Below are 25,779 nucleotides of genomic sequence, written 5' to 3'. Positions count from 1 at the left end.
TTACTTTTTGCCTAGAATTTAGAGAACGACAAATATATTGAAACAAAACAAAACTTCTATAACGTCATTTAATAACGAACGGAGAGAGTATTAAACATACAAATAAAATTTGATTCTGTGTTCACTTTAAATTAAATTTAATATATGTTATATAATTGAACATTTTGAAATTAATTGTAATTTTATGAAATGTAATATGTCATCTAACAAGTGGAAAAAATACAAATTTTAGAAGAACAATAAATTCATGTAGTCCGACAGAAACATCTAACTCCTACAGAAACAACTTTAAGAGTAAGTTTTCACTATATTTTTAAAAAAATAATATTGATATTTGTTCAATTTTATAAATTAACTAGTATTATAATTTAAAATTTTGTAGACCAAAGACAAATACAAATAGTCTTAAATAATTATACTCTTAAAAATTAAACTGCCATTGGTAGAGAGTATATGGTAGATAAGTTCAACCGAGCCTGCAACATGAATATAACTTAAGTTTTTTTTAAAACAAGCTTGATGAATTAAAAAAAAACATTATAAGAGATGGAAGACCCTTATGAATTATAATGGTATCTCGGTTGATCTTGATACATCTATGATATATGCATCTGACACATGGTGGAAAGAACATGAGAATGTAAGTACACACAATTTTTATAGTCAGGAAAATATAAATATAATATATATCAATATTTAGATTCAATAAATATAATGATTTTAAATTCTTAAGGATACAAATTAAAAAAAAAAACCTGAACCGAAAACCACCAGATTTTTGGGACGTGATGGTACAATGTCTAGCATTACACGATGTAAGAAGAAGAATAAGATGTGTATCGTGTTCTAATTGATGATGATGATGATACACATCTTCTGAATGAAAAAATGAAATAGTAACAATAGTCCAATCGCAGAAGTCATCAACGAGGAAGGTAAAATTCACAGTCAATCAGTAGGTATGGAAACTCACGGTTTCTATAAAGAATGGTTCACATGGAGGCATAAAAAGATAATTTTTTTGAAACAACTATACAAGGCACTATTTTTGGATATAACATAAAAGTTTACAATAACTTCGTACATCAAACTATGATAAATGGAAAAAGGCAGAAGAAATATGAGTTGCTCTAAACATTCCAAAAAGAATATTTTACTCGACATGCCTTAATACTCTTAAAAATTAATATTTTGGCGTAAGTATTTTTTTTGATATAGATGGAAGCATTGATGAAGATAATTTACAGTTACTGGAAGCTATGACCGGTGTTTCATGGAACATGAACATGTGCTAAAACAGTTAGGTGTAAACCAATTATTTGGGAGTTCATATGGTCAACAGTGAAGGCTCACCGCCAATTTCTCAACAATGGGGTACCCCACTGTTTGCTCAGCAATGGAATACACCACCAAATACTCAACAATGGAGTACACCGCCAAATGTTTCACAATCGAGAACACCACTTAATACCATACAATGGTTCACCCCAACCAACCCAACAATGTAGACCACTACCAAATGTTTAACAATGGGCCATACCACCAAATCCTCAAAAATGTGGCACACCAATGAATTCTCAACAATGGAGCGCACAACCAAATATTTCACAGTAGGGTATGTCACCAAATGCTTCACAGTGGAACATACCACCAAATGCTTCACATTGGGAGCTTTCACCAAATATTTTAGGGTGGGGGCTTTCGTCAAACTTTCAACAAGGCAGACTATCGTGGACGAATCCAATGCAGCAGCAGGAACTTCACCAAATGATAGTGCTGACCATATTTCACATACACCTAGACTAGGAGGTTTATTCATCATGGGAAACATCTATAAATATAAATGAAAGTCACCAAAATTATTCAGAAGACGAAGATTAGCTTTTTGATAGTTGTGTGTCTGTATTTTTTGTTGTAAAAGATTGATATATTCTTAGCATTTTAATCATTTTATTTGGTTAATATAGTTTATATTTACTGATGCCTTATCTTATTTGATGTTTAAAATTTCAAGCTTTCGTATATGTCATTTACAAGCACAATACATACACAACCTAAGTTACGAAGAGAAAATTAAAATGTGGAATTTGGAAGATGAGTAGTTTGCAGACTTAATAATCAATACAACATTTACTTACTATGATCGCTATTTCGAAACGGCACCAGTGCAAACCAATTAGAGGTTTATAATAGAGAAATATTTGGCGACGACTAGAAGGAGATGATGCTCCTTGTCTTCAGTTATTATGAATGTCACTGCCGCGTTTTTTCTCATGGTGTAATATACTACAAACAAATTATGGTCTACAACCAACACTAAATGTAAGTATTTAAGAAACTTTGACTATGTTTATACAGATAGGTACGCAATGAAGATCAAAGAGATGTTGGTTTGAGACTTAGTCGAAATCAAGAGACGATTTAAAGAAAATTATGGAGGTTCTTACAACAACTATGCTGTTGGCATGTGATTATATTAGAACTCTAACAAGACAAGAGCTAATGAAAATTCATGAATGAACTCACTCTGATCGAAAAATATTATCCTTTTTCATTGGTTTCGTTGGAGCTATTGATGAGACTCATGTATGCGTAAAAGTAGAGCCTGAGTTACAAGTAATGTATTGGAATCGAAATGATAATACATCTTTGAAAATCATGGCAATATGTGATTTGGGTATGTTATTCACATATATATGGAATGTAGCACCGTGATCTTGTCATTAAATATATTGTAGTTCTGAAAATGCCACAGCAAAACGAATCTTAGTTCCCTTTGCCTCCACGAGATAAATATTATCTCGTTAATTCAGGTTATCCGAATAAGCAATGATTTTTAGCTCAATATACATCACCGCGAAATGGAATTGTGAGATATTATATGTCTCAAACTCTCAATTCAACTCTGGTCCTGTTCTTAGAAATAAACAGGGCCTATTCAAGCAATAGCATGTGTCTTTGCATTCCGTTATTGATAGAACATTTATATTTTAGAAGAAAAAAATGAAGGATTATAGCGATTTTCCAAGATACAAAATACACGTACAAAAAAAGAACGGTAATGACTACAATGAGATTACATAAATTTATCAAAATATCAAACTACTCAGATGAATATTTTGTAAATACAATGCCAGATACGAGTATGAATAATAGAGATTCAGAATTTGACTTTGATGATACAAAAAACTTGATGCGGCATATGGAAAATAAACGACAAAATAAGATATAACATTGCAAATATGTTGTGGGCAAATCAAAATAATTGATAATGTGTTTATTGTATTTTACTTAATTTTTATTATATATATATGCAATTTTAATTCAGATGTATCTTGTATTTAAAATTTTTAAATAATAAAAAGTTTACACCAATAACACGAAATAGAAAATTTTAATTTTAAATTATATTAGTTGCATCGATATATGTGTTTACCATTTTAAAAAATTGTTTAATTGTTTAATTCTGTAAACTATATATTTTTACTAATCAACACAATTCCGCACTGTTAAATTTATCAAAACTGCATTTATTCTGCAAAATATATGAACCGCAGTTGAACCATTTGATACTTTAATTTCATATTACCTATAATATTAAATCGACGGTGATGAGAGTTTAAATGTATTTGTTTTCTGAAATGATATTTATTAAATATTTATGAAATGGAGTAAAAAACACTTAATTAAAAAGGAAACTAAATATTTCCCAAGCACGTGGCACAATATAATTAGGCGATCAGCAAAGTGACCGACCTCAGAGGATCACACGATACAAAACGCGCATATACATATACACATATGTATGTATAAACATTTTATATAATCTGGGCCGTCATCCTCGTCCACATTTCTCGCTTTACGCAACTTTCGACGAACGAACAAAAGCAGAAAAAAACCTAAAATTTGTCTAGAAATATGAACCCTGCAGACGGATCTTTCTTGGATCCAAACGGTACTATGACCGTACCTGCAATTGGACCCTTGACTTCTTCGGAGGATCTGAGCAAGAAGATAAGGAAGCCTTATACCATTACCATTTTTACTGAATCAGGGTTTCTTAATTACCGTGTTGGTTTCGAATTCAAATAGATTTGCGACTGGGCTTTGCTGAGGCGGTGGAATTGAGGGTTAGAAAGTAATTGAAGTTGTAACTAGTAAGGTTGGTATCTATAGTGGGAAGGATCTTTGGTAAGTTCTAAGAATGATATTTACTTTACTGTTCATTGCTTATTCCAACTGTGTATTTGTGATGCATCATTCATGAGGATTGGGCACATTATGTATTTAGGTTGTCTGATATTTGATTATCTGTTTTCTGATTTTTTTTTTTTTTTTTTTTTTGTAACACTGATTTCTGATATATCCCTTATGCATATTATTTTGTCTTTTTTTTTTTTTAGGTTTGACAGAGACTGGAAAAAGATTGAAGCTTTCATTGGCTCGAAGACTGTGATTCAGGTGCAGTTTCTTGTTTGATCTCTCTGTCGTCTTTCTCTTGGGCCCATCTGTGATTTACCTTGGAATAGGGTTCTTTCCTCCCATTTGATATCACCCACAAAGCTTTATTTTAAAGCAGCTTTATTGTCTTAACTACTAGGAGCAAGAATGGTACATGCTCTTTGTTCCTCATCGCGCTGAGATTTCATCTTTAGATTTTCTGGCATTGCACAAGTGAGCTTGTTTAACACCATTGTGTGGTTTTCTTTAATATCGCAGATAAGAAGTCATGCTCAGAAGTATTTTCTTAAGGTACAAAAGAGTGGGACTGCTGAACATCTCCCTCCCCCTCGACCTAAAAGGAAAGCCGCTCATCCGTATCCTCAGAAGGCTCAAATGAACGGTGAGTAATTTAGCTACTCGTAAGTGCAGTGTTGTTTGCTTATTGAGACTATTATTTTTATGCCATTTTTTATCCGGCATGTGCAGTTCTACCTCAAGTACCAGGATCCTTCAAATCAACAGCTGAACCAAATGACCCAAGTTATATGTTTAGGCCCGAGTCTTCTTCGATGCTGATGACTTCTCCACCACCCACTGCTGCTCCCTGGACTAATAATGTGCAAACAATTAGCTTCACACCCCTGCCAAAAGGTTTTATTATTATCTGCAAGCAATCACTGTTAATATCATTTCCCTTTTCAAAGTTTTTGCTAAATGAAGCATATTGTTCTTCAATACTCTGATAGAAACAGCAGGAGCTAATAACAACTGTTCTAGTAGCTCTGAAAATACTCCAAGACCACGATCCAGCAAGGACACAATGCAAGCAAATCCTGGCCATTCATTAAGAGGTAAGCGTTGTTACACACGTCTCCTGTTTCGCTTTCTTCTTTTTTTTTTGTACCTTGCTTACCGTTTTTGTACTAAACAGCTCCTCCTTCTTCGTTTCAGTTTTGCCGGACTTTGGCCAAGTATACAGCTTCATTGGAAGTGTTTTTGACCCATATGCAAGTAATCATCTACAGAAGCTGAAGAAGATGGACCCCATAGAGGTTGAAACAGTATGATTCTTGTCTCTCCAGTTTTACATTAATCTTAATGGAAGCCACGTCGGCTCAAATGGAACCTAATGATAAAATCTAATCGTTGTTTTATTTGGTTCCCCCACACTACAGGTGCTACTGTTGATGAGAAATCTATCAATCAACTTGTCTAGCCCTGATTTTGAGGTTCATGTAAGTATATCTTCCTTCACAAACTCCTGTTAGACAATTTTTACTAGAAACCCTCCCCTATTTCAGAACTAACCTCAAAACTCTTAATGATTTCAAAACAACAGAGACGGCTTCTTTCGTCGTATGATATCGGCTTTGAGACAGCAACTGATCATGGTGGAGTGTTTAAAACCTTAAACAAAGAACCACCAGAAATCTCTACTTGAAGTTCATTAAAAAGGGGGGGGGGGAAGGTAATGATGAAATGTCTCAGGTGAGCAAAACCCATATTGGTTAACAGAATACAGAGTGATTCTGTTGTGGGTTTTGTTTGTAAATATGAAGAAGATGAAGCTGGCGTTGAGCAGTTATATATACGTCTTTTGGATTATATGCATAGTGTAGTATCTTTTAATAAGTTAAAAAAAAAAGTACTGTTCGTCTTCTGTCTACGTGTTTTGGAGCTTTTGTTAAAGCATGTGACAGTTCTGTGATGGAGACCAGAACTGTTGACGTGTTCCCTTGCATTATATTTTAGTGTAATATGAGACCGAAGAAACAACACAACCTTTTTAAAAGGACAAAATTTGGGTTCAATTCACCGCTATCTCGTAAACAATTAAAATGTCAGCTAGATTATAAATAAAAATATTATTTAAAAAAAAAAAACAAAAATAATTAAAAAGAGTGATGCCACTAACAAAACTTTAAATCTTAAATTCTAAACCTTGAATTCTAAACCTTAAATCCTAAATTCTAAACTTAAACTCTAAACCCAAAATCTTAAACCCAAATTCTAAACCCTAAATCATAAACTCAAACTCTAAACCCGAAATCCTAAACCCAAACTCTAGATCATAAACTCAAACCCTATACTCTAAACCATAAACTCTAAAACCAAACCCTATATCTTAAACTTGAATCATAGACCCTAAACCCAAAATGTTTGAATTTGGGTTTAAAGTTTACAATTTGGGGTTTAGAGTTTAGATTTTAGGGTTTTGTTAGACGTTATTCTTTTTTTCAACTATTTTAATTTTTTAAATAAAATTTAATATTTTCTATCACTTATTTAGGTCGCAATTTAATTGGTTATAGAAGGGATGGTGAATTTTAAAAAAAAATCGGGGGAGGGGTGGGGATGAACGTAAGTTTTGTACTTTTTAAAATCAGGTGTACATGATTTACGGATATGGTTCTTTCACATATTAATAATACTGCCCATTTCCAAAGTAATTTCGATATACCAAGTTTCTTTTAGCGTGACAGCCGGTTGTCTCCCTGCTTGTTTTAACCATTGGTGTGTTGGTGAAATTGTATATACGTAGATATAGATGATAACTACTTTCATATCTTAAAGGCCCATATTTATAATTTCACAGTCCATTAAAAGCCCATACAAGTATATAAATTCATCGTTCTTAAGAAAGAACGAACCCTAGCTTCTTTACACTGCGTCTCTCCCACCAATACAATGGTACATTTGAGCTCTCCTTTCGATCTATCGCGTCATGTGTTTATGGATGAATTGTAACAATTTTAGTCTACCTTGTGGTTTCAGATCATCTCAGAGGAAAACCGCAGAGAGATCTGCAAGTACCTTTTCAAAGGTTCGCTCCTTCGTATCTCTCTATTGCCTAGATGTCTATATCAGTATTACTCGTGACTACTTTAGCTTCTGCTATTGGAGGATTAAACGGTGTTACGAACTAGACCATTCTTAGTGTCATTTCAACCTTTTTAGTGTGATCTAAAAACGAGCTTATATCTAGTCAAGTTCCAAACTCTTGTTATAGTTTAGAACTCTGGAATTCAAGTTCAAGCTTCTAATACATTTTAGACAAATCCACTGCTGAAACTGCATTGATGTCTGAATGTCTGAGTTTGTGTAATTCAGTTTTTTATAACTTGTCTTGAGTCCTTGACCTTATTAGAAGATAGGGTTGTGTTTGATGGAACATATTTGAATGTGGGTTCTGCAGAAGGAGTTTGCTTTGCGAAGAAGGATTTCAATCTCGCAAAGCATCCGTTGATTGAGTCAGTACCGAACCTGCAAGTGATCAAGCTCATGCAGCATTTCAAATCCAAGGAGTATGTTAGGGAGACATTTGCTTGGATGCATTATTACTGGTTTCTCACCAACGAAGGGATTGAGTTCTTGAGAACTTACCTTAACCTTCCTTCTGATGTTGTTCCTGCTACCTTGAAGAAGTCTGCCAAGCCTATCGGTCGTCCTTTTGGTGGCCCACCTGGTGACCGCCCAAGGTGATTTCACTATTTTCTTACCTCATTACCTAAATGAGCTTTGATGATGACTTAGTTTGTGGTTTCTTGTTGGTATTTCAGAGGACCCCGCTTTGAAGGAGCAGACCGTCCCAGATATGGTGACCGTGATGGGTACCGTGCAGGTCCTCGTGGTGGTGAAGGCGAAAAGGGTGGAGCTCCAGCTGATTACCAGCCATCTTTCCAAGTAAAATCTCTTCATTTTATCATTCATTCCCCTTTTGCCTTTATTTGCTCAAAATGTAGTTTTTAGATGATTTTTGGCATACAACTCTGAACCTGCTATACCGGTTAACCTTTCCGGCTCTCATCCGTTCTTGATAATTTGTAGTAACAACGTCTTGATATCTGATACTTCTTAACCTATTAACCATTTCAAAGTCTCTTAGTTATATCATGCACATAGCTTATGTTGTGATTTTACCCTATCTTGGATTGTTTGCCACTGTTTTGACACTTTTTGTGGTTTGTTTTGTACAGGGAAGTGGCGGCAGGCCTGGTTTTGGCCGTGGTGCTGGAGGTTACGGCGCAGCTGCACCATCTGGTTCAGGTCTCCCTTGAAGAAGAAATGTTTTTAGTTGACAGTAAGAGAGACCCTGGAGGACTTGTTTCAGCTTTTAAATTTTGCTTTTGTAATCCAAATTCCACAATTCTTCATAATCTGTTTGAATTCAGTTTTATTGTTGCCTAGCAAAAATGAAAATTTCGAAAAAGTTGCGTTTCCCCCGTCTTCTCAGTCCCCGTGAGGATAATAAAATGAGAAAATACTATTCACCAATTTAACAAATCAAATTGTCTATGTTCATTAGCGTTATTCTTCGAATGAACAGTGGTTCTATTTTGCGCTGAACTAACAGGTTCAGCGGCGGTCTTGCTGAAAGTGAATCTAACTTTGGTTTGTTATTGATGGTTCACTGTACTTGAAGTCTTCGTTTCCAAGATTTTAGTTGCAGCATGATAAACATGCTAATAGCTTGATACGTTTTAGGTATCAATTGTAATCAAAAACAGAGATAATAAGAAAAGCTTAGTTATATTGATTTTTACTTAGGAATTACAGAGGAAACGATTACAGATCAAGAGGTATCTCACATTCTCCACTCTCTGAAATCACTCAAACTCTCCCCAACTTTACTGAGTTACTTTGCCACTTCTAATCCTTATCTTTTAACCATTTCATCCTTAAAGATCACCACTTGTATCATAGCTCTACGGCAATTGTTCCCTCCTTTGCTTGTGTAGTTGTGTTGGTTCTTTAGTATCAGTTGTTTTCAGTTTGGAGAAAAGCGATTGCTAGTGAACAAACAAACTCACTTAGCTCTTAGCCGACTATTCACTTGAAAAGGACAATAATACAAACAGACGCACCAGACACGAAAAAAAAGAAAGACGCTTACAAACCAACAAAAGTTCAGACGACCATGGGAAGACACCAAGACAAAAGACACTAGAACTCTTAATACTCAAAACGACCAAACATAAGGCGAGATTTGGTTCTCTTAGTCGACTTCCTCCATTTTGCTCTCTTCAGCAGCATCCTCCTCCAGCGCAGGCATGTCACCATCTTCCTCAACATTCTCGTCCTCATCGATACTCAGACCCAGCTTCAACATCCTGTGAATCCTAGCTGCAAACGTGTTCGGCTCATCGAGACTGAATCCAGATGTCAACAGAGCTGTCTCGAACAGCAACATCACCAGATCTTTGACAGACTTGTCGTTCTTGTCCACCTCAGCTCTCTTCCTCAACTCCTCCATTATTCCATTATCCGGGTTGATCTCCATGGTCTTCTTGCTCGACATGTAGCCGCTCATGCTGCTATCCCTCAGAGCCTGAGCCTTCATAATCCTCTCCATGTTCGCAGTCCATCCATACTCACCAGTCACAAGACAGCACGGAGAATCAACGATTCTGTCTGAGACCACAACCTTCTCAACCTTGTCACCGAGAATGTCCTTAATCGTCTTGCAGAGGTTCTCGAATGACTTCTTCTTCTCTTCCTTCTTTTTCTTCTCTTCTTCCGTCTCATCTTCAAGTTTTAACCCTTCCTTTGTTGCAGACACGAGTTTCTTTCCATCGTACTCCTTCAACTGTCCAACAGCGTACTCATCGATCGCATCAACCATGTAAAGCACTTCGTACCCTCTCTTCTTCAGCTTCTCCAAAAATGGAGAATTCTCTACGGCCTTCTTGCTTTCACCAGTGATGTAGAAGATGTCCTTTTGACCTTCCTTCATCCTTGTGACGTAGTCTTTCAAGCTCGTCATCTCATCACCGCTCTTTGTGGAGTGGTAGCGAAGAAGATCAGCAATCTTTGACCTGTTCTGACTGTCCTCGTGGATACCCAATTTCAGATTCTTGGAGAACGCCTCGTAGAATTTGTTGTAGTCCTCTTTGTTCTCGGCAATCTCGTTGAACATCTCCAGGCACTTCTTCACCAGGTTCTTCCTGATCACCTTAAGGATCTTGTTCTGCTGGAGAGTCTCACGGGAGATGTTGAGTGGTAAGTCATCAGAGTCAACAACACCTTTCACGAAACTGAGGTACTCTGGTATTAACTCTTCACAGTTGTCCATAATGAACACCCTCCTGACATACAACTTGATGTTGTTCAGCTTCTTTCTGGTGTCAAAGAGATCGAACGGAGCTCTCTTTGGAACAAAGAGAATCGCCTTGAATTCAAGCTGCCCCTCCACTGAGAAGTGCTTCACGGCAAGATGATCCTCCCAGTCGTTGGTCAGGCTCTTGTAGAACGAGGCATACTCATCCTTGCTAATCTCTTCTGGCTTCCTCAACCAGATTGGTTTCTGCTTGTTGATGAGTTCCCACTCGTGAGACACTTCCTTGATCTTCTTCTTCTTTTTACCGTCCTTCTCCTTCTCCTCATCAACTTCTTCAACCTCGCCTTCAGTTTCTTTCTTTGCTTCGTCCTCATCCTCATCATCACTAATCTCCTTCTCAGTTGTTTTCTCAGTCCAGAGGTAAATCGGGTAACTGATGAACTCAGAGTGCTTCTTCACCAAGTCCTTGAGTCTCCTCTCCTCCAGATATTCAAGCTGCACAAACAGACACTCTCTCATAAGAACACAACACAACACACAACAATCAAAACACTAATCCTGAAATTTTCGACTGTGACTTCATTACCTGATCCTCTTTAAGGAAGAGAGTGATCTTAGTTCCTCTACCAAGTGGTTCACCATCCACATCCCGTGTAACAGTGAAGGAACCACCAGCTTGAGACTCCCATACATACTGCTCATCATCATTGTGCTTGGTGGTGACGATAACCTTCTCAGCAACAAGATAAGCAGAGTAGAAACCAACACCAAACTGACCAATCATGCTAACATCAGCACCAGCTTGGAGTGCTTCCATAAACTCCTTGGTACCAGATCTCGCAATGGTCCCCAAGTTGTTCACCAGATCTGCCAAGTAACAAAGGAGTAAAAAACAAGAAACACTAAAACCTCAGTGAGAATAAAAAGAAAATAACGGATGAGAATGCATTACCTGCTTTGGTCATGCCAATGCCACTGTCGATGATAGAGAGCGTCTTGTTGGCCTTGTCTGGGACCAACCTAATGAAGAGCTCAGGCTGCCCATCCAGCTTGCTCTTATCCGTCAAGCTCTCAAATCGGATCTTGTCAAGAGCCTAAAATTTTTCACAGTAGAGTATTTAATATGTCATGATACCTACAGATAATCAATCTGGGGCGAGGATGATCTATTATAGTATTCAAACATTATTAGCAAGCAAGATCGAGAGATCGATTCTATTCCTAATTAAACTACCTTGAGGACGCAAGACCTATACGCACAGATTAGCTAAACCTAATAAGCAGGAGAATAAGAAGCAGAGGAGAGGTTTACGGAGGAGGACGTACATCAGAAGAGTTACTGATGAGCTCACGGAGGAAGATCTCCTTGTTGCTGTAGAAAGTGTTGATGATCAAGCTGAGAAGCTGGTTGATTTCAGCCTGGAAGGCGAAGGTCTCTGCGTCAGCCATCTGAACTTCCGCCATCGAAGAGATTGCTGTAGAAAACTTCAAGAGAGCGCTTCGAGAGATTTTGATGATTCTATCTTAAGCAGGCAAGGAGGAACGAAGCACAATATGTATTTATATTAGGGGCGATAAGTTCTAGTCTCTTCTTTTGAATGCGAGGAAACCAGTGGATTCTCGATTGTTCCATGAAACGACGTCGCTCTTGCTAAGCATCCACATCCTCCTGAAGCAACCGTTTTTTCTAAGCATCCACCCTAGGTGTCTTTGTGAGCAACGAATTCCAGAAGAATCTTTTGTTTGTTTCCGTTTTTTCAAACCTGACTCGTCCGGTGTTATAACCGGAAAAGAAATTAGTTTCGGTTTGAGAAATTTCGCCTGTTCAATTTTTTTTTACATTTATTTGCCTTATAAAAGTTTTTTGGTTTGTAGTTATAAAACCCAATTTTTTTGGGTTTGTAGTTATAAAATGAATAAACAACCGAATAAGAAATATAAAATGTTTTAAATTTTAATTTCCATCTAAAAACTTTAACTTATGTTCAGCTAAAAATAATATTAGCTTTCATTATTTACATTTTGCTATTTTATCAGAAATTATATGATTATCTTACCATTTAAAAGTTTATCATGAATATGTAACTGTTTTACCTTTAAAAAAAAATTGGTTCTACCTTTATTATTTTAATAAGTAGAATAATTTTTTTATAACATACAAATTATGAATTATTTTTTGTTTATATTCATTGGTATTTTTTTTTCTTTTTGCCACACAATCAAACAATAAGTAAAAAGGGGATATGAGCTCCATTGAGCTTACCCACTCCATTGAGCCTATCCACGCCGACTTAAAAAATCGACCAATAGAAAAGTTTTTTCTTGCCACATCAGATCAGTCTAATTCCCAGCCCAAAACCTATTTCGTGTTAAGTTTTGCGGCTCTCTCCCCCTCGATTCTTCCACTTCATCTTCTCTGGCTACGATTTCTTGCTTTACCAACTCCTGATCATCAATGATAATTTTTAAACTCTTCTTCAATATTCCTTTCACCTTCCCTTGATCCTTCTCCTATTTAAAGGCCATGTCTAAACCTAAATCTTTCCAAAATCAAAACCTATTCTGAAGAAACTACATCTATGGCCATGAAATCAACCAGGAAAATGTAAGCTCTCCACCGGAAAGTCTCAAGTCGCTGTTTATTTCAATGACGTCTACCAGCTCAATCAGATCGATCATGTGAGTTTGATCTTATCCAAAGTCTCAATTTCTATTGTTCTTCAGGGAACTGATGTATTTTATTTTCAGTTAATTTCTAGGTTATATTGATATGGTTTTAATTTGTTTTAAGCTCTGTTTCATGTTGTAGTTTTCTGTATTCTCAAAAATGTTAAGAAAGAAAAAGCGTTACTTTAAGCTGCTAGAGCTTCAAGAACAGGGAATCAAGATGCTATTGATGCTGATGTGGTTGGAATACTTGCTGACCCCAAAGAGGCAAGAGCTGGTATTAGAGAGATTCACTTCTTCCGGTTCAATCCCATCGACATATATCTCGATGGTAATGGAGCTGGCACCGAGTAAGCAAAAGGGGGCTCCAAAGCAGGTACCTAAGAACTCATTTTGTTTGACCTCTTTTAAATTTTAGAATTGTTTCTTCTCTTCAATGATTTAACCTTTTGAAACCCTTTTTCTTTTGATGATTTTCAGATTCAAGTTCTTCGCAACACAAAAGCTAATCTATAGAAAAAAGGCCACTTAGCAAAACAAAAAAAACGTACGCTCTGCATGGACTGAGGTCAGTAGCTGTTGCAAGACAGACTGTACCTGAGAACCAACAAATAAAAAAGCTCTGGTGGTCCATGAGAATTCGTTGGTGGGTTGTCTTTGTTTGATCCTCCACTACATGATAGTGCATACACCATTAGAAGAGCTTCAGACATCGGTGTCAACATCAATGATCACTGGTTAATATCTATCTACATACTTTTATCTTTGACTTCAATCTTTCTTATGTTGTATTGGTTTTATTATAGGTGATCAACTTGCTATTTCCAAAGAGACTTGACGTAAGCTCGGTATGGGATCAAACATGTATCCATAGCATCAACTCCTCTACTTGGATAAGAAAGCCATCCAAGGGAGTTTAGGCAACTAAGTGACGTTTTTCTAATCTCTTGATTCCAAGTAAGTTTTAAGTAGTTCTACAAATTCTTGATAGCAAACCCCTCAGACAAAGTTATCCTAATCTTTTAATTGTTCACTGCAGACTCTGAGCCATAACATTCAGAAAGAATACAGAGATGTTGTAGAGAGGCGTGTGTTTACAGGTTTTGAATAGTGAATCTGTCTAACGACTCAACTATTTCCAGTAATGATATCTGATATATACTTTTTGATATTTTTGGGTGTTTTGTTAGTTCTTGACAATGGTAGTTACTCTCAACTAGCAGATGAAGAAGCAAGGACTTAAAATTCTGCTTTTCTCAGTTTAAATTTATTAATTCGGTATTAGTATTGGGTCCATGATGATCCCTTCCTGTGTGTAGACAACTAGACAGTGGATAGATCGATTGAAACTGGAGACAGTGAGCATATTTTTCAGAAATCAATCATGGAGCATGGAAGAGAGCATGTTTGTATTTAGGTTTCGACAAAAGCGTGACTACCTGTGCAACAAAACAATTGTTACGTGTGGTTCAAGTTAGGTTTTTTTCTGCCTCCGTCCATGCAGGTAATAAATATTGGTTACACTGGCTGAGATTCTGGAACGGCATGGCGCTTTCAGAGGCTTAGAGAAGAATCTCCTCTACACTGTAGATTATAATAAAAATGCTGAATCTGAAGGTGTCAAACAAGATGCTGATTAAAGAATGCATTTGAAATCGGTAAGAGGTTCTTCCCATTTTTCTCCACGGCACAATATCTTTTGTAACTAAGGCTTTTTATGTGTGTTCAGTCCAGGTGCGACGGATTGGAAGAGGTGGAAGAGTTTCAAAGCCAGACAAAAGGTAACCCTGTCTACATATGTGTTCTTAGAAAACCTAGAATCGTTTGCATGAAGGAGTGCTATTGTTCAATAAAAATTAGTATCTAAAGAGTTTATTTGTGCATCTATATATTAGTTGTTCCCACGAACTAATAACATTTTATATCCAGCCAATCTCTTGCCAAAGGTTTTGCTACCAACTTTACAGAATTAGCCATTCAAATAGGACATAAAGAAGTGATGATTTTTGGTTTCACAGAGGAATGTTCTATTACCTTTAGGAGCGACGAGGCAAATGTCACGAGCGAGTTTCACCGAAATTCACAAGTACTGCTACACTGAGCCCTTTACCTTTTAATTTAAGAGTAAATATATGATATCACTCAAATTACCCTAATGAGTGAATTACTCTCTCAAATAAGAGGTTCAGATGTAGTACTTAGTGATCGAATCCACATAGACTCTAGGATTACACAATAGATTTATAGTATTCAAATTAAGGCTAGATTAGATGATTTATAGGTTTTAAAGCAGTAAATGAATTGGTGAGCAAAATAATTGCTCGATTGATTTGATTTGAGGTTGTTAACAGTTGGGAGAATAGCTAGATTCAGGTATATTCTCAGGTATGATAATTAATACTTAAGTTGAGTCTTTAGGGGTTTATTGCTATTAATTGTTCTTGAATTCAAACTAAGATATAATCTATTTGATTGTCTAATCTGGATCTCGGATTTCAACTCTCGTGATTAATCACGAGAAAGTGTCGATCGATAATTCGTTATGAATATCGATCGATACACCTTTAAAAATATCGATCGACAAGGCTATCGCTGCGTCGATCGATACTTCTTCCAGAAAGCTTTACGGACATGTTTGATTTATATTCTCTAACTCACTAGACCAACTCTCGTCTGTATCTAGTCAGTTAGATCATACTAGCTAATTTCAGGTATTGAGTCAAGCGATGGCTTGATCTCAATTAATCATAAGATCTAAGTTTAAAAGGTGATCAATCCTAAACTTAGCTTTAAAAACAACTAGATGAAGAACTATATTTCTAAACACCCTAACAATTGTTTGTGTCAGTTATACATTTATCAACCTATTGAGAAACCTAAACCTAACAACAAGGACTACTCAGACATATTCATGAAACACATAGTTATGATGGCCTGAATAATACTTAAATAAAATAATAGAAACAGGATAGAGTAAAGAAACAAAGGGAGTTCAAGATCTTCTCTCTCTCAAGGTGTACAGAACTCTCTCTCCAATCCTCAGCTCTCTCTCTCTAGAATAGTATGAAGCATTGCCGTCAACAATGGCTTAGAAAACAGTAAAATAGGGTTTCAGGTCGTCCAGGGGTATATTGGTAATATGTGGTGACTTCTGGGCCTAAATTGTTCACGAAACAGGATTGTCCTGTTTTCTGGGATCACTGTCGACCGACACCAATGATGCAATATCGATCGACAGTCCTTTATTTCCTCGACAGCTTCCTCTCGCGAGGCAGACTGACTACTCTTTCGTAAAACAAGCATAACTTCTGCTACAGGATGTTGATTGACCTCAAACCGGTGGCGTTGGAAATATAACTCAAAGCTCTATCTTGTGTCAAAAGATGGCTTAATCTAACTGTGGTAAGGTCTCCATCCATGGCTAAACATCTGATGCGTCTGTGCAGTTCTGCACCTCAAAAGGCTCCAAAATCACCATATTTCTCCAGAACGTACCTTAACTTGTAAATACTCTAAATAGACTCTATATAGTAGTAAATATATATTAAAACACTTATAAACCATGGCTAAAAGTGGATAAAATCCATGGTCTATCAACTCCCCCAGATTTACTCTTTTGCTTGTCCTCAAGCAAAATATACTAGAGCAGTCTCTCTGAGAGAGGTTTGAAAACAACATGGATTCTCATGATTTAAAACTTAGAATCATCACCTCTACAATATTGCAATCCACATCTAAAAAGTCTTAATCACAAAAGCACATTATACCATATCCTACCTTAGCAACCAAATTCACCTAGCCAACAACTTAGCAAATCCTGTCTGACATTCCCCTCTACCAGCCTCATTTCATAGCATAAATAAAAGTGAATGCTTTACCTTGGGAGTATCGATCACAGGATGCAAGGATTTCAAACAAGTATCTGGATATGCAGGTAAAAATTAGTTCCTATCTTTTCTCTCTACTAATTTCTCTCTTTAGTCAAAGTCTGCTTATATTGCAAGATCATTGACCAAGGTTGGACAGGCTTCCATGAATCAAGCCTTAATGGTGGTTGCCACCAAGTCATGTTCACTTCTTTTTGACCTATATCCAAGAATTCATATGAATCGAACCTTGATGATTGCCGCCACCAAGTCCCGTTCGAATTCTTTTTGTTGGAATCCTTATGAAGCAAGCCTTAATGGTTTTAGCCAACAAGTCCTGTTCGGATTCCACCTAACTAACACCTATTATATATATATATATACATATATATTTTTTTTTCTTCTTTTTCTTTTTTTTTTTTTTTTTTTTTTTGAAAATAAATATCTCTACCTATAAATCTAGGGTCGAAATAGAGAGAGAAAAGGTGATAAATCTACACAAGGCTTTACCTTTCAGACTTGTTTGAAGAATCTGATCTCATGTATACCAAGCCCCAAGCAGTTGTGTCAGGTTTAGTGTTGGAGGTTAGCTTTGGTTCCATCAAACAATCTCAGCAAGTGTGAATAGTTGACAGGTTGATCAACTTTAGTATCTTTAGTACTATCTGCAATCAGTAAGTCTAGAATGGTGCTAAAGAGTAGTTAGATAACAAGCAAGAATATAAAAAGTTCATTATCCCCTTCTTGACTCAATAAAAGTCTTTTGAAAACATTTTTATAAGACTCATGAACACACTAATATCAGTAAACATCCCCCCAGACTTAAATTACACTGTCCCCATTGTATATCTAGTCGGAGTTATGGTGAGAAATAAGCATAAGTACACAATTTAACAAGTTAGAACGATATACCTGACCGGGTTAAGTGTCGATCGATGGAAAGGAGTTACCATCGGTCGCCACAGGTGATGTACTGTCGATCGATATCGACATGCTCTCATTGGTCGATTTTATAATTGTCTACTCTGATTTTTTGATTTTATTTATTTTTATTTTTTAATTTAACTAAATCCTAAATATCATAAAACTAGAAATGGGTTGCCTCCCATTCAGCGCTTATTTTAAGTCTTGAGCTCGACTCGAGGTCTGATCTGTCTAATTATCAGGAAGAAGGCCTAAGTTTAAGGGCCTGCTAATTGGCGGTTTAGCCCAATAGTGTTTCACTCGTTGACCATTCACTGCAATTTCTTCTCCTTTATCGTTTATTAGTGTGATGGCTCCATAATGTTTGACATCCACAACAGTGAAAGGACCTGACCAACGAGATCAGAGTTTTCCGGGAAACATCGTAAGCCGAGAGTTATATAACAGCACTTGATCATTTGGTTCGAAGTGCCTAGAGATGATCTTTTTATCATGATATGCTTTCGTTTTCTATTTATAGATCTTTGAACTCTCATAGGCTAAGTGTCTTATTTCATCCAGCTCGTTAAGCTGCATTAGTCTCCTTTCGGCAGCTGGTTTGATGTCGAATTTAATAATTTTGTAGCCCATGCTACCTTATGTTCTAGCTCAACCGGTAAGTGACAGGATTTTCCATAGAGTAGGTGAAATGGGTTTGTTCCTAGTGGGGTTTTGTATGCAGTTCGGTAGGCCCAAAGTGCATTGTCCAGTTTTCTAGACCAATCTTTCCTAGAAATTCCTACGGTCTTTTCTAAGATTTCTTTGATCTGTCAATTTGAGACTTCTACTTGTCCACTTGTTTGCGGATGGTAGGGCGTAGCAACTCTGTGGTGAACTCCGTTCTTCCGGAGTAATCCGTCAAAAATTTTGTTAATAAAATGGGAACCACCGTCACTTATGACTATTCTAGGAACTCCAAATCTTGAAAAAATAATGCTCTTGAAAAGCTTGATAACTACAGATGCGTCATTTGTTGGGGAAGAGATGCGTCATTTGTTGGGGAAGCTACTGCTTCGACACATTTTGATACATAATCAACAGCGACTAGTATGTATTTGTTCCCGTACGAAGAAGGAAAGGACCCATGAAATCTATTCCCCAACAATCAAAGACTTCTACCTCTAGAATAGATTTTTGTTCCATTTCATGTCTTTTACTGATTTTCCCCCTTCGTTGGCATCTTTCGCATTGTGCTATGAATGCATGAGCATTACGAAACATGGTCGGCCACCAGAATCCTGCCTGAAGAATTTTAGATACCGTTTTAAAGGTTGCAAAATGTCTGGCGTAGTAGGATCCATGGCATTGGAATAAGATATCAGGGATTTCAGTTTCGGCGACGCAACGTCTATATATCCCGTCAGAGAAATGTTTGTAGAGATATGGTTCGTCCCAGTGATATCTCCTAACTTCTCGTAAAAATTTCTTCCTTGTGTAGCCTCTCAACTCTTCGGGTTCTATGTCAGCAGCTAAATAGTTTACTACATCAGCGTACCAAGGTCTGTCCTTTGAACCTTGTCTGATTACATGCACTTCTCGATGCAGACTTTCATCTACGGGGGAATCACGGTCAAGGTACAACTCGTTGTGCGCGACGTTAACTTTTATATCGAAGGTGAAGGTTTTGGGATTTGTATCTTCGTTCAGAATATCTGAAGTATCGATCGACATACTTTCGTCGTCGTCGATCGACCTGGTATTGTCGTAATCGATCGACATTGCATCGTTATCGTCGATCGACAGGTCCTCGGAAGTGAGACATACATTCTCGATGAACGAATCCGTTTGGTAAACGTTTTCAGTTGGTAAGAAATCATCGATAGGGACATCATTTTCTATTCTTATCCGGGAAAGATGATCTGCAACTCCGTTTTCTACTCCTCTTTTATCTTTAATCTCGATGTCGAATTCTTAAAGTAGAAGGATCCATCGCATGAGTCGTGGTTTCGCATCTTTCTTTTGCATTAAATATTTAATTGCAGTGTGGTCAGTATGAACGATGACTCTTGAACCAAACAGGTATTGGCGGAACTTTTCAAATGCGTAAACTACAGCAAGCAGTTCTTTTTCTGTTGTTGCGTAATTCCTTTGTGCCTCGTCGTGTGTTCGACTGGCATAGTAAACTGTATGTAGCTTTTTGTCTTTTCTTTGGCCTAGAACTGCTCCTACAGCGAAATCGCTCGCATCGCACATGATTTCGAAAAGAAGATTCCAGTCAGGTGCTTGTACGATGGGGGAAGTTATCAAGGCTTTCTTTATTTCCTCAAAATACTTTACGCATTCTGGTGAGAAGTCGAATTTAACTTCTTTACAGAGGAGGGAGGTGAGAGGTCTAGCGATTTTGCTAAAATCGTGTATGAACCTACTGTAAAATCCGGCATGCCCGAGAAAACTTCTCACGTCTTTTATGTTCGTGGGTGCAGGCAATCCGGTCATTACTTAAATTTTTGCTCGATTTACTTCTATACCAGCAGCAGACACTTTATGTCCTAGGACGATTCCATCGTTAACCATGAAGTGGCATTTTTCCTAATTTAGAACGAGGTTCTTTTCTTCACATCTTGCCAAAACTTTACATAGGTTATCGAGACAGTTTTTGAAACTGGATCCATATACGGAAAAATTGTCCATAAAGACTTCCATAAAATCTTATATCATATCTGTAAAGATTGACATCATGCATCGTTGGAAAGTGGCAGGGGCATTACAAAGACCGGATGGCATTCGGCGGTATGCGAATGTTTCGTAAGGGCATGTAAAGGTGGTCTTTTCTTGATCGTCAGGATGTATAGGGATTTGGAAAAATCCAGAGTATCCGTCAAGAAAACAATAGTATTAGTGATTTGCCAATTTTTCCAACATTTGATCAATAAAGGGTAAGGGAAAGTGATCTTTTCTGCTAGTAGCGTTTAGCTTCCTATAATCGATACACATTCGATGTCCAGTGACAGATCGCGTGGGAATGAGTTCGTTTTTATCATTCTTAACCACTGTAATTCCGCTTTTCTTAGGTACAACATGCACAGGGCTCACCCAGTTGCTATCCGAAATCGGGTAGATGATTCCGGCATCTAGAAGTTTGATAATTTCCTTCTTAAAAACTTCTTTCAAGTTTGGGCTTAGCCTTCTTTGATGTTCCACTGACGATTTGGAATCGTCTTCTCGGTGGATCCGATGCATGCACAGATCTGGAGAGATGCCAGGAATATCCTTCAGAGAGTATCCGAGGGCTTTCCTATATTTGCGCAGTTTATTTAATAACAACGCAAGTTATCCATTTGTAAGGTTGGCGTTTACGATTTCGGGGTAGGAATTTTTATAGAGAAAAGCATATTTGAGTCTAGCAGGTAATTGCTTTAACTCAATCTTTGGTGCTTTTTCGGGATCCCATTCCTTCAGATAGGATGGTTGTCGATCAATAGCTTTCGTTAAATACCGATCGACGTTGATTTCCAAAGCGCCATCCTCTATGTCATCGACGTTTGCTATTTCTATACTTGCGTCCATTAATCGCGCGCATTCATCAGCTCTGATGTCGATGCTAAATGTTTCCTCTTCGGTAGCTGTGAGCATTTTTTTTCAAGGGATCATCTGAGCATAGGTCTATGAAGGATTCTTCAGCCAACTCAGAGATATCGTCCACGTAAGAGGCTTGTTTATAGATTAAGGGTTGTTCTATTAGTTTTTCCAAATCGAAGGTCATTGAAATGTTTCCAATGTTTAAACATATCTGACCTTCCTTGACGTCGATGATCGCACCAGCGGTAGCTAGAAATGGTCTACCTAAGATGATGGGATCTTTTGGTTCATTCTGGTATTTCAACACAATGAAATCCGTTGGTACGTGACAGTCGTTAATTCTTATCGGCACGTCATCTAGTACTCCCTCAGGTACTCTAACGGATCTATCAGCAAGAACCAAAGTTATTTTGGTGGGTTTGAATTCGTCGTATCCCAGGGATATCGCGACAGAGTGTGGCATGAGATTCACGCTGAATCCTAGGTCACAAAGGGATCGAGGAAAACTCTTATCTCGATGTTGCAATCTAGAACAAAACTACCCGGAACAGGTCTCTTGATCGGGGTTTTGCCTTGGATTATTGCACTTACTTCCTGTGAAACCATCATGATGTTGTGTTCAGCAGCTGGGAAGCTGTTGGATACCATGTCTTTTACATATTTCTTAATCGAAGATGATATTTTTATGGAATCACTTAGTGGCATTTCCAACGTGATTTTATCGAATGCTTTCTTACAGATCGCTTTATCCAATTCTCGCTTAGTTTGCGTCTTGTTAGGAGGAAAGGGTGGCAAAGTCCTATACACTCTCTATACCGCCGGAGTGGCAGGGGTCGAGTGTCGATCGACATTGTTTTCATTCTGTCGATCGATATATACCGTAGTCGGTCGATCGACATTATTCCCTTCTTGTCGATCGATTTCCACATCTTCTTTCGACTCCACCTCTTCTTCATCGAGGTTAATCATTTCCTTTTCAGCTTCAGGGGGTTTTTCTGCAGAAGTGGTTTCTATAGCGCTCGGGGAATGGCGTTTTCCGCTTCTTAGTAACGCAGCGCAAACTTGGCGTCTCGGGTTGGTGTCAGTTTTTCCAGGAAGGAATCCTTCATCCCTTCTTACAAACCCAGCGTTATGCGCAACTTGGCTATCCAATTTCTTGACATGGTCACTCAAAGTTTCAAACTTATCATGTAAATCAGAATATACAGAATCCAATCTTTCATCGAGAACCGCACTCATTTTCTGCTGGCGTTTTAGAACTTGACCAGTCATAGAGTCCAGCTTGCTCCTATGAGTCTGTCCGGCCTCGTAGGTCCTTGTGAAGCTCATGTTTCGCTGCTGATCGGCAAGTCTTTGTTTGTGAAAGCCAGTTTCATCGATGAGGTCTACATGCTCTTCTTCATTTCCTTCACGTAGAAAGGTCCGACTCTCATCGGTAAATCGAACTTGCTCATCTCCAATCACAAAAGCATGAACTGAATCTGACGTTTCTTTCACCTCAGATATCTGGTCTTCATTCGAATTCTCAGCCATCTTCCTCCTCTCGAGATCAATCTTCTTGGTACTGGTGCTAGACGCCACATTTTCAATGAGACTCGTAGCTTCTTCAGGTGTCTTTGTTTTGAAGTTCCCTTGACTCGCACCATCCAAAGTCGCTTGGTATGTCCAGTCGAGACCTCTGAAGAAAATATTAAGTAGTTGGATTTTGGGAAAACGATGGTGTGGGCAGTCTCGCTGGTAGCCTCTGAATCTCAACCAAGAAGCCTTAAAAGTTTCGGTAGTGCCTTGAGAAACATTATAGATCTTATTCCTAAATTCTTCGGTTCGTGCATCATCGAAGAAGTTGTTGAGGAAGACGCTTTTGATATCACTCCAGCAAGTCAAAGATCCTGGCTGCAATTGTTTCAGCCAGTGCGTCGTATCTCCAGCAAGGGAGTGCGGGAAGAGTTTGCAAAATAGGTAGTCTTTAGAGACTCCATGCACCTTGATGTTAGACACAAAGTCCTCAAGTGTTTTGATATGGTCTATGGGGTTTTCATGAGGAAGACCACGAAAGGGGTGCTGACTTACTAGAGTTAAATATTTGGGTTTCAGTTCAAAGTCTTTTCTTTGAATTGCTGGAGGATGGATCACAGACCTGTTAGTGTAGAATCGATCAGGTCTGTTGAAATCTCCAATAGGAATTGGAGCATTCAAAACAACATCTATTTCAATAAGAATTGGAGCCCTATGTCTAAAATTCATTTGGTTTGATGCATTGCATACTAGACTTTTTTTATCTCCTAGAACTACTTTTCCATTATTGAAATAGGTAAGAACAGACTTACCTGCTTCCGGCAGGATGGCGTCGATCGATATTGGTAGCGGAGTGTCGATCGACTTTTCTGTCGACCCGTCGCTCGATGTTGTTGTCTGAGCGTCAATCGATTTCGGGCCGAAATTGATGTCTTCCATCTTAAGTATCTGTGTCAGCAGGGAAAGAGAAAAACCTTAAGCAGATTCAGTAACAAAATCTAGACTAAATTCTAAACTTAATCTAATGGTAATAAGAAAGAGTCCCCGGCAACGGCGCCAAATTTGATATCACTCAAATTACTCTAAGGAGTGAATTATCCTCTCAAATAAGAGGTTCAGATGTAGTACTTAGGGATCGAATCCACAGACACTCTAGGATTACACAATAGATTTATAGTATTCGAATTAAGGCTAGATTAGATGATTTATAGGTTTTAAAGCAGTAAATGAATTGGTGAGCAAAATAATTGCTCGATTGATTTGATTTGAGGTTGTTAACAGTTGGGAGAATAGTTAGATTCAGGTATGTTCTCAGGTATGATAAGTAATACTTAAGTTGGGTCTTTAGGGGTTTATTGATATTAATTGTTCTTGAATTCAAACTAAGATATAATCTATTTGATTGTCTAATCTGGAACTCGGATTTCAACTCTCGTATGTTAATCACGAGAATGTGTCGATCGATAATTCATTATGAATATCGATCGATACACCTTTCAAAATAGCGTCGATCGATACTTTTTTCAGAAAGCTTTACAGACAGATTTGATTTATATTCTCTAACTCACTAGACCAACTCTCGTCTGTATCTAGTCAGTTAGATCATACTAGCTAATTTCAGGTACTGAGTCAAGCAATGGCTTGATCTCAATTAATCCTAAGATCTAAGTTTAAAATGTGATCAATCCTAAACTTAGCTTTAAGAACAACTAGATGAAGAACTATATTTCTAAACACCCTAAGAAATTTTTGTGTCAGTAATACATTTACCAACCTATTGAGAAACCTAAACCTAACAGCAAGGACTACTCAGACATATTCATGAAACACATAGTTATGATGGTCTGAATAATACTTAAATAAAATAATAAAAACAGGATAGAGTAAAGAAAAAAAGGGAGTTCAAGATCTTCCCTCTCCCAAGGTGTACAGATCTCTCTCTCTCTAATCCTCAGCTCTCTCTCTCTCTAGAATAGTATGAAGCATAGCCGTCAACAATGGCTTAGAAAACAGTAAAATAGGGTTTCGGATCGTCCAGGGGTATATTGGTAATATGTGGTGACTTCTGGGCCTAAATTGGTCACGAAACAGGCTTGTACTGTTTTCTTGGATCACTGTCGACCGACACCAATGATGCAATATCGATCGACAGTTCTTCATTTCCTCGACAACTTCCTCTCGCGAAGCAGACTGACCACTCTTCTGTAAAACAGGCATAACTTTTGCTACAAGATGCTGATTGACCTAAAACTGGTGGCATTGGAAAGCTAACTCAAAGCTATATCTTGTGTCAAAATATGGGCTCAATCTAACCATGGTAAGATCTTCATACATAGCTATGCGTCTGTGCAGTTCTGCACCTCAAAAGGCTCCAAAATCACCATATTTCTCCAGAACGTACCTGAACCTGTAAATACTCTAAATAGACTCTATATAGTAGTAAATATATATTAAAACACTTATAAGCCATGGCTAAAAGTGGGTAAAATCCATGGTCTATCAATATATCTGAAATAACCAGCCAGCCAAACGGACTAAAGGATAGTTGCAAGATTAATCACAAGAAATATTTGTTATAGAACATCCATCTTTAGCTACCATGAGTTTCATAAGAAAGTCCATGCTACGTTTAGGACAAATATTAACATTGTTGAATACAAGTTTGATCAGCAAAACTTCAATTAATTATTTTTTTACCTGGTAACAGCCCACGTAGAGCAGCAGTGCAACCACATCAACAACTGGTGT

General features: G+C 37.5%; 3 protein-coding genes across 3 annotated transcripts; 2 read left to right on the top strand and 1 right to left on the bottom strand.

Moving 5' to 3' along the window:
- The first annotated feature begins 3,836 nt into the window (after nucleotides 1-3,836).
- LOC106421441 (protein REVEILLE 6) lies at nucleotides 3,837-6,254 on the top strand. The gene is made up of 9 exons (XM_022705505.2): nucleotides 3,837-4,091; nucleotides 4,177-4,191; nucleotides 4,404-4,461; nucleotides 4,720-4,843; nucleotides 4,930-5,094; nucleotides 5,190-5,294; nucleotides 5,395-5,504; nucleotides 5,619-5,678; nucleotides 5,783-6,254. Exons 1-9 carry the CDS (start codon nucleotides 3,919-3,921, stop codon nucleotides 5,882-5,884), a joined length of 912 nt encoding a protein of 303 aa, XP_022561226.2. The 5' UTR covers nucleotides 3,837-3,918; the 3' UTR covers nucleotides 5,885-6,254.
- Nucleotides 6,255-7,056: 802 nt separating this feature from the next.
- LOC106421465 (40S ribosomal protein S10-3) lies at nucleotides 7,057-8,653 on the top strand. Its single transcript, XM_013862306.2, has 5 exons — nucleotides 7,057-7,134; nucleotides 7,219-7,267; nucleotides 7,640-7,922; nucleotides 8,004-8,127; nucleotides 8,421-8,653. The coding sequence occupies exons 1-5, from the start codon at nucleotides 7,132-7,134 to the stop codon at nucleotides 8,499-8,501; spliced, it is 540 nt and encodes a 179-aa protein (XP_013717760.1). The 5' UTR covers nucleotides 7,057-7,131; the 3' UTR covers nucleotides 8,502-8,653.
- A 584-nt stretch (nucleotides 8,654-9,237) lies between these two features.
- LOC106421473 (heat shock protein 90-1) lies at nucleotides 9,238-12,311 on the bottom strand. The gene is made up of 4 exons (XM_013862314.3): nucleotides 11,828-12,311; nucleotides 11,454-11,595; nucleotides 11,088-11,368; nucleotides 9,238-10,996 (listed from the first exon to the last, which is right to left on the bottom strand). Exons 1-4 carry the CDS (start codon nucleotides 11,963-11,965, stop codon nucleotides 9,440-9,442), a joined length of 2,118 nt encoding a protein of 705 aa, XP_013717768.1. The 5' UTR covers nucleotides 11,966-12,311; the 3' UTR covers nucleotides 9,238-9,439.
- Between the last annotated feature and the right edge of the window lie 13,468 nt (nucleotides 12,312-25,779).

Source organism: Brassica napus, chromosome C9, assembly GCF_020379485.1.
Source record: "Brassica napus cultivar Da-Ae chromosome C9, Da-Ae, whole genome shotgun sequence".
Taxonomy (NCBI): domain Eukaryota; kingdom Viridiplantae; phylum Streptophyta; class Magnoliopsida; order Brassicales; family Brassicaceae; genus Brassica; species Brassica napus.
The sequence above is the reverse complement of the archived record's forward strand: the minus strand, read 5'-3'. Positions and strand labels throughout refer to the sequence as shown.

What these genes read in the sequence shown, in the direction of transcription:
- LOC106421473 (XM_013862314.3), bottom strand. Translation starts at nt 11,965, where the DNA reads ATGGCGGAAGTTCAGATGGCTGACGCAGAGACCTTCGCCTTCCAGGCT. An exon ending in TCATCAGTAACTCTTCTGAT is followed by an intron (nt 11,596 to 11,827) that starts GTACGTCCTCCT and finishes GAAAAATTTTAG; the next exon opens with GCTCTTGACAAGATCCGATT. An exon ending in CATTGGCATGACCAAAGCAG is followed by an intron (nt 11,369 to 11,453) that starts GTAATGCATTCT and finishes GTTACTTGGCAG; the next exon opens with ATCTGGTGAACAACTTGGGG.
- LOC106421441 (XM_022705505.2), top strand. Translation starts at nt 3,919, where the DNA reads ATGAACCCTGCAGACGGATCTTTCTTGGATCCAAACGGTACTATGACC. An exon ending in CTTCACACCCCTGCCAAAAG is followed by an intron (nt 5,095 to 5,189) that starts GTTTTATTATTA and finishes ATACTCTGATAG; the next exon opens with AAACAGCAGGAGCTAATAAC. An exon ending in TCCTGGCCATTCATTAAGAG is followed by an intron (nt 5,295 to 5,394) that starts GTAAGCGTTGTT and finishes TCTTCGTTTCAG; the next exon opens with TTTTGCCGGACTTTGGCCAA.
- LOC106421465 (XM_013862306.2), top strand. An exon ending in CCACCTGGTGACCGCCCAAG is followed by an intron (nt 7,923 to 8,003) that starts GTGATTTCACTA and finishes TTGGTATTTCAG; the next exon opens with AGGACCCCGCTTTGAAGGAG. An exon ending in ATTACCAGCCATCTTTCCAA is followed by an intron (nt 8,128 to 8,420) that starts GTAAAATCTCTT and finishes TGTTTTGTACAG; the next exon opens with GGAAGTGGCGGCAGGCCTGG.